This window comes from Monopterus albus, unplaced genomic scaffold (assembly GCF_001952655.1).
Source record: "Monopterus albus unplaced genomic scaffold, M_albus_1.0 scaffold211.1, whole genome shotgun sequence".
NCBI classification, from domain to species: Eukaryota; Metazoa; Chordata; class Actinopteri; order Synbranchiformes; family Synbranchidae; genus Monopterus; species Monopterus albus.
In genome coordinates this window covers 496,655-504,856 of record NW_018128091.1, presented here as the reverse complement: position 1 = coordinate 504,856, position 8,202 = coordinate 496,655, and the positions used below count along the sequence as shown (strand labels likewise).

Below are 8,202 nucleotides of genomic sequence, written 5' to 3'. Positions count from 1 at the left end.
GTTTGTCCATTGGTGGCTGTTTGAAGAGTAGCATTCTGTGAAGAAAGACATCATGTGGAGAAAATCAAAAATTTCTGAGGACTCGCAGCCGACTTGTCTAATGCTGCTCCTGAACTGTTTGTATACTTGACATATTAAAACACCTAGTTGTACTACAAAGGTCATTACTTAAGCTACGGTGATTAACACATACTGACTTGCAAATATCTATAAGCCCACAAAACAACATGCATATGGGTGGTATTATGTGCACCATAAACATAGCACTTTGAAGAAAATCTGTTTTAGTATTAATATGTACATTTAGAGAACAGTTTTTTTTCTAGGAGCTGCAGTTTTAATGAGAATGTGTTGAATAAGTCGACAATATCTGGATTTAATGTTCACAACTTTGACCATCAAGCCATTCAGATAAAATAACAGTCGATATACATACTGATCTGTAGAGAAACTGTGAAACAAATTCACAAATCAGTATGTCTAGTTCAATCCATGTATGTCTGCTCATTTTCAGTTACACCTGCTTCAGCCTCACAGCAACTGAGGCACAGCAGCGAACAATGTGAAGTTTTCATTTGACTAATCCAGAACCCATCAGAGAGACACAATGCAACAGCCACTAGTAGGATCAGTTAATTGCCATTGGAACTATTTTTTGAAAAGGTCTCGTATTTGTGTCTCCTGCTTTGACCTGTTACCTGGAACTTGGTAACACACTGGGAGCTGCAGAAGTTGAGGATGTTTCCCTCTGGCAGTGTGGCCTGGTACTGTGGTAATGAATTCCTCTTACAGAAGTGACATGTGGGCTCTGTGTCTACACACACACACAAAACATTGACACAAAAATGCATTTAGTACACATGCCTGTCCTTTGATGAAAGAAACCGTTTCTTCTCCAAATATAAACAGGTGCAACAGGTAAGAGAAACAAGTATGTCTGTTCCATTAATCCTCCTGAACATGCAGTTCTTTTTAAAGTGTGTGTAGTTTATTTGGTGTTTTTTCATGGGTAGGATCCACTGTACATACACATGGATTTCAAGTGTAGCCAGTAATTCCTTCATTTGGTACTATGGTACATAGTGTTGGACCACAGTCTTCCCTTCCCCAAGGTGTTTCTGTAGGCCCCGCTGTGCACTTTATGTACACCAAGCACTTCCGACGCACGAGTGAACATGCGCCTTGTATAAAGATGATTGTGAGCCTAGCATTAGGTGCACATGAGATGCTATGTGCTGTGCATGCTACACTTTCAGTCTGTGCCACTGTGTGCAAACATGAACAATCATGTGTGTAATTTGGACCAGCACAGAATCAGATACTTCAGTGATCGGCCGATCATCGGTCAGGGTCGGTCAAGCTAAAAACTGGCCAAATCCGATCTACAGTGCATCTTCAGTGCATCTTTACAATTAAGCTACAAAATGTAACCTAAGGTAGCATTAACATGAAACACACCAACCCACTCTGCCCCACCCAGCACTACCTCTCCCTGCTCCACTATGCCCTAGTATTACGACCCGCCACTCTCTGCCCAACTCTTCAGACATTTGTCATTAGGAAATTAAAATAAATGAGAATGCAACAAAACTGACTGATCAAGCAGAAATAACTGAAAATATCTGATTGGTTAGATTGGTTAGAGAGGTCAATCCCACTCAATACCTTTTAGAAGCTAATATCTCAGCACTGCTGCCAGTGCTGTTCAATGAGTCTGGGTCACAGGAGGCTTCGACAGAACCTCTCCACATTAAGATAAGTTCTTGAGCAGATTGCTACAACAATATTTGGAAAAAGTTACACACTGTAGCTTTAAGTTAACAGGAGTTGTCCTCTGCTGCTTTCTCAAGTCAGGTATCAAGCATCAGAAATACATTCAGATAAAGAAGTAATTTAATTCTGAACCTCAACAGTTTGCTCCCCATCCACTACCATAGTAAATATTCATTGTGTTCCTTCTACCGCCTTCCTTTGTCACTAACATCTGCTCAACATCTTCTTGAACTGTGCTAACCATATGGAGATTTTGTTCTGGTCCAAAAAACTGTAATGTGGTAGAAGTTGCCAGTCAAAGGTGCATTTTGGATGGTCCTTACAAGACATTAATAAAGTTTGTGGTTAATAAAAACTCATAGTTCAAAGTCTGCAACTCTTGTGTTTGTGTACTCACTGAGGAAGGAGGCAGATGCAAGCTTGCCCTTGTTCATGCAGTTGACAGAGCAGTAGGAGCCCATGGTGCTGCCCACTCCGAGGCTGTGGAGCACCTCACCTGTCTTGATCAGTGTTTTGCATGTCAGGCAGCTAGCAAGTTTACTGTGGGCCTGGGACAGAGAGGGGAAACATCAAACCACAACAGACATTGTTCTGCAATGACAAGATCACATCAAGTCAGTGATACGGTTAACTGATTAAACAATAAAAGCATTTCCATCTCAATTCATTTAAAACACAAGGTGCTCTAACGGTTAAAATGGAGCTTTTTAAGGCTTTTATCAAATAGTTTAGAGCCATTTTATTAACATTACAGTCCAAACAAACGCATAAATAGAAGACTCTCTATGCACACCATACATCTCTTAATGTTTTTGTTGTGAATCCAAAGTGGCTTCTGGCTTTTACCGAGTACACCCTGACGACATAGGAGGATTAGTAAAGTAAACTAGCCTATTGTGTTCTGTAGCCAATAGTTTGTTTGTATTGTGACCCATTCCCCAACGCTTGGCCATAAAAGCAGACAAATTATACTCTTTGTCCTACTATATTATCATCACAGTGACTAGCAGTGGCAGCATCAGCCCTGGAAATTTACTTTTGAGCTACTTGAAAAGGTTTAATATGAGCTGCAAGCCTGGCCCCATTCTCACTTTTATTTATTTTACCTTACCTTATTTATTTATCTTAATAAGGACCAACAAGGAAGATGTGATAGTATTCGAGTGGGAAAATAAGGTAATTATTTAACAATTGAGAGGCAGAAGAGAATTTTGAAATCATCTTCTCTCATACTGGGAGTTTGCTTTCAGCAAAAGGAAAATCCAAAAATGTGAAAATTACTTTCCAGGATGATGACGTGTTTTCCAGGACATTCTACAATTTGTCTCAATTACCATTACTGGAAAGCTGGTTTAAAAATTCTAGGATTTTCAGGACACGTGGGAATCGAATAAATGGAGGCCAGGAACTTCTGTCCACCGTCCACAAATCATCCAGTTATGTTTCACTGTTTAAGCACCTGACCAGTCTTGTGCAGGATGACTGGACACAGTGGATATCTGAAAAACACCAACTCACTGTTCAAACTGTTTGAATTTCATACAAATGAAACGAGACAGACCCCAATGGTTGCTTCCACTTACTAGGAACATGTCCAATAAGTTGGTGTTGCTAAGCAACAAATACAATATCAAACACTAATTTGTGGCTAATATTGCTTAGCAACAATTTAGTTGCACTTTAGGGGCAGTTGAATTGCCTTATGTTTGCCATGATCCATCACAAAAGAAGCTGTATTTTCGCATTTCTAATTGTCAAAGCAGAGCTGTGACTAAGTCACTATGGCTGAATGAAATAAATGAATGAATCACACAGGCTCCAATCAGGCAGCCTGCAGTTGGGCCTACAGTACCTGCTTGTACTCCTTGAGGCAGTTCTGGCAGCAGAAGCGTTTCTGTTGGCCATCGACCAGCAGGAAGTGGTTGGCTGATGCTCGGCTAGGCAGGTAGTCGCCACATTGCTCGCAGCAGTTCATGATCAACCCGTTGGCCCTGCGGTAAACGTTGAAACACGCGTCGCTGCAGATCTTGTGGGTCACAGTCTTAAAACTAACCTCATGCCGGATCTGTAGACAGAGACAAATACAGAAGGAGCAGCTAGAGCTTCATCAACTTATGTTTCTTATGAACTGCCCATGTAGTTATGTATCACATTTTGTTCCACTAAATTTTAGTGGAGTCCTAGCTTAGTAGAAATATCTCAGTGGAAATCCAACAGGGCTTCCCAATGTGAAAATGGAGGCGTCTGCTTGGACCAATTTACTGATATAATTTGAACATGAATAAACACAATACCACTGAAGGACTTGTGTCCAACACTTCACCTCGCCACACACCTCTGACAAGTAGCAAGCACGACAGCCCATACAACATTACCCAACAGGCTTGAAAGTCGTACAAAACTGTAGAAAGCAACCTGCCCACCGCAAAGAACCAACTTTTGCTTGTTAAGGGGAACTTGGCAGAAGATTATCTATTTAGTGTCAGGCTGTGGTATTGTCATGTACCACCGCTAACCACTGCTACTGTCGTCTACAAACCCCAATTCCAATGAAGTTGGGACATTGTGTAAAATATAAATAAAAACAGAATACAATGACTTGCAGATCCTTTTTGACCCATATTTAATTGAATACACCACAAAGACAAGATATTTCATGTTCACACTGATAAACTTCATTGTTTTTTGCAAATATTCACTCATTTTGAATTTGATGCCTGCAACATGTTCCAGAAGAGCTTGGACAGGGATATTTTTACCACTGTGTCACATTCACCTTTCCTTTTAACAACACTTATTAAGTGTTTGGGAACTGAGGACACTAACTGTTGGTGGAAATCTTTCCCATTCTTATTTGCTCATGCAGTTGATGACAAAGTGGTGAACCGTGCCCCCATCCTTGCTTGTGAATGACTGAACTTTTTGGGATGCTTCTTTTATACCAATCATGACACTCACTTGTTTCCAGTAAACTTGTTCACCTGTACAATGTCCCAAACAGGTGTTTTTTGAGCATTCCTCAACTTTCTTTTTGTTGCCCCTGTCCCAGCTCTTTTGAAACGTGTTGCGGGCATCAAATTCAAAATTAATGAGCAAACAAACATCCAAGCCAAGGATGTAAATAATAAAAAGACAGACTAACAATCTACAGCCATGCAAGCACCTCTGGGGCTCATCTGGCAATGGACTGCATTATACCGAAACTGACTACTATTTCATGTGTTCTGAGGGAATCGCTACTAGAGAGACCTCTATATTACATTATACTGTGCAGGTACTGCTAATAAACTGGTAAGCCAGTGTATACCACTGATGCCCCTTGAATCATTTCCTTCCATGCCTTTTCCAGTGCTACTGAATTATTCATTCCACTGTCAGGAACATAGCGGCATGCACATCGCTCTGTTGAGAATGTGGTAAATGCACATGTTGTTCATTGAGTCACACAGACTGACCTCTGTGAGCTTGCCACAGACAGTGCATTTGGTTTTGAGGCCCGATTTGGGTGGGTTTTGCTTGTTCTCGTATGCACCTAGGCAGCCGGTGCTGCAGAACTCCTGGAAAGACTCGCTGGAGTCAACCTGGGCCACGATGGTACCCCTCATGTTTGTGATGTCCCTGAAAAACACAATCACATCACAGAGCGCAGGTAGATTAGCATCTACAGAAAACATGCATCAGTTAGCAAAAAGAATAAAAGCTGTACTTGTTTTTAAAAGTTGTGTTTAGAACTTGCAACAATACAAGTTCAACACCTAACTCACAATCACTGGAAATTCTTACAAAAGAACAAACTTGGTTTACTGTTACAACCACGCTGCTTTTGAAAGCACTCCACACACTTAGGGATGGGTTCTGTTAGCCAGTTCCATTTTGGAATCTAGTTCCTAGTTTGTAAAATACCCAGATTTGGCTTTGAGGCCAAGGAAAAAGCTTACACGTTCCAAAGACAAAGCAGCAACCCCAAAATGTGATGTCTGTAGGAGGGTACTCTCAATAAAGGAGAAACAGCAAATCACTTCTAGAAATATCTGTGTTAAAGTAACCTTAGATAACGTGACAAGGATGAGCGCTTGGCTTCAGCCAATCGCTGAATTCTGTCATCTCAGATTCTATTATTTGTAGCAGTGCATCAATGAATGCAAAACATCAGTGATTGGTATACCTGATATTCATTATATTACTGTTGCTTTTACTTTCACTTTTAGGTCCTATTAGCGTTAATCATACTCGCCTGGTCAGCAAATCAAAATGAATATTACCAATTATACGAATAAGATGAGAAAAAGCTAGATTCTTAAAGATCACACTGTATAAGCTGTTTTGTTACTCCGCTAAGTAAAGTAACTCAAAAGCAATACATTTTAAAAAAGATTTCTCCAATCTCCACCAACCAAACTGCTTCAGATTCAGTAAGATCAAACATATTGCCCCGCACATGCTACCAAAATAAAACCATAAAGTGTTTCCTATTCAATGGAGTCCCTGCACCTCCACATGGAGACTCACTTCTTGCACATGGTGCAGCTCTTCTTGGGGGCGGGTTTGTGTGAGAAGGCAGACAGACAGGTGGTGGAGCAGAACAGGTGTGTGGACCCTTTACGTTGGTAGGCGGTTTGGCCTTTTTTCAGAGGCTTTTTACAGTTAGCGCAGGTCACCTGGAATGAACAAACACAGCAAGGATTTAACTGCAGGGGAGTTTTACAACAGCAAACAATAACCTTACTCCATTAGTATCCTTCTGTATAACCCCATCAGATTAATCTTGTCAAACCTTTTCAGTTTTGGATGTAAAGAGACTGAACACTTTGGGTCTTGCATTTTGCACAACTTCCCCCAAACTGTTGGTTCCCGTTCAAGTGAATGAAAACACAGTTCAAAAATGGGGCACTGAAAGTAAATGAGACAAGAGGGAAAAAAGAACAACACAATCCCAGATTACCTACTGCACAAAAAGCTGTTGTATTCCCTCCAAATACAGTCAAACTATAAAATAATCAACAAATAGTGTTAAACAACTAGCACAGTAAATGTGCTGCAAACCAAAGAAATAAATGAGGCAATGAATGCAAGAAATTGTGTTAAATCCCACTTGTTGTTCAAAGTAAATAAGTTTCCAGTTTGCCTACATGTTACACTTGGACCACAGCAGCTGTAGATTCTAACTGCAGTCATCACATTAAATTTCTTTGCCACAGCTGTTTAAGAGCATCATTCTTAAATCAGCTCCAATGGCAACGGTTAGCGTACGATACCACCCTCTAGTACTTGTAAAAGTGGTCCAATACTACACACCTACCACTTAACGGCAACACTACATTAAACTCACCCTGGTTGAGCAGGTTGTTAGGCGGTGGAGAAGAAATTTCATCAGTTCAAGGATAGTTTAAGATAAGTAAAGACCACAGAAGTAAATCCAACTGTGAGCTGTGTTTTTCAGCTCTGTGTATGAGATGGTGAGGGAGGGGCGCTCACTGACAGAGACGAGGGTGTATTTTACTGAGATATCAACACTTGATATATGGAACAAAATACAACAGTAATGGAGAGAGTAATTCATTAAACTAATGCTGCTAACAAGCAAAACACAAAGTTGAAGAAATGCAAGGTCTTCATTCTCTTGTGTTCAAAATGCCTGGTCCCTTGTTCACCCACTAAACCCATATGGTGCTCATTATGTTGACTGGAGAGAAATGCTGTGAACAAGAAGAAAACAAACGCTAACTTTATGTAGTTAACAGCAGAGTCTAATGAACTCTGTATATGAAAATGAGTTGAATCCTTGTGGACTAGCAGCTCCTCTACAGCACTGCAGGTATGTGTCCAGCAGAGACAACAAGACGAAGCCACAGACAGTCGCCAGGCTAAAGTAAGAACACGTACCCTCATTCAATTAAAGATTTCAATTTCCGACTGTGATATTGTGTTCCTAAACTTTGACATTATATTTTTCTGAATTACAATCATAAAATAAATCTCATGAAAATAAACAACAGTTTCTATTCACTGTATTTTTATAGTAAAAAAGAATAGCATCATCACCAAGTACTGTACTGGTACTCGTATCAGCAAGTGCTCGGTTTGGAAAAAAGGTATCGGTGCACTGTTAGTAGCAGTGTGTTTCAGAGACTATTTAAAGGCATATATACTTTCAGGTGAAGCATATAAGGCACTTTAAAAAAGGGAATTAACATGTTTTACCCAAAAACAAATGTTGCATGGACAACTGAACCTATAACTCTACATAAAATAAAACTTCCAGGTTCACTTTCATGTTATTATCTTCAACAAACAGAGTGGATCACCTTGACAGTCCTGGGCTGTGGCTGGGAGCCTGAGGAGGAGGTCGATGAGGAAGACTGGCTTGGGGGTTTGGGTAGGGAAGTGGCTGGTGACGGAGAGTCCACCCCAGTCTGCTTTTGGTTGCGG

General features: G+C 40.5%; 1 protein-coding gene across 1 annotated transcript in view; it reads right to left on the bottom strand.

The window, feature by feature from the left end:
• Nucleotides 1-8,202, bottom strand: part of zmym2 (zinc finger, MYM-type 2) — a 40,046-nt gene that overhangs the window by 14,138 nt on the left and 17,706 nt on the right. Inside the window, exons 4-10 of the mRNA XM_020618935.1 lie at nucleotides 8,079-8,201; nucleotides 6,283-6,431; nucleotides 5,229-5,391; nucleotides 3,626-3,838; nucleotides 2,171-2,321; nucleotides 699-814; nucleotides 9-35 (exon numbers count right to left, since the gene is read on the bottom strand). Of these exons, the coding sequence (XP_020474591.1) occupies nucleotides 9-35; nucleotides 699-814; nucleotides 2,171-2,321; nucleotides 3,626-3,838; nucleotides 5,229-5,391; nucleotides 6,283-6,431; nucleotides 8,079-8,201 (942 nt within the window). The remainder of the gene's footprint in view (nucleotides 1-8; nucleotides 36-698; nucleotides 815-2,170; nucleotides 2,322-3,625; nucleotides 3,839-5,228; nucleotides 5,392-6,282; nucleotides 6,432-8,078; nucleotide 8,202) is intronic.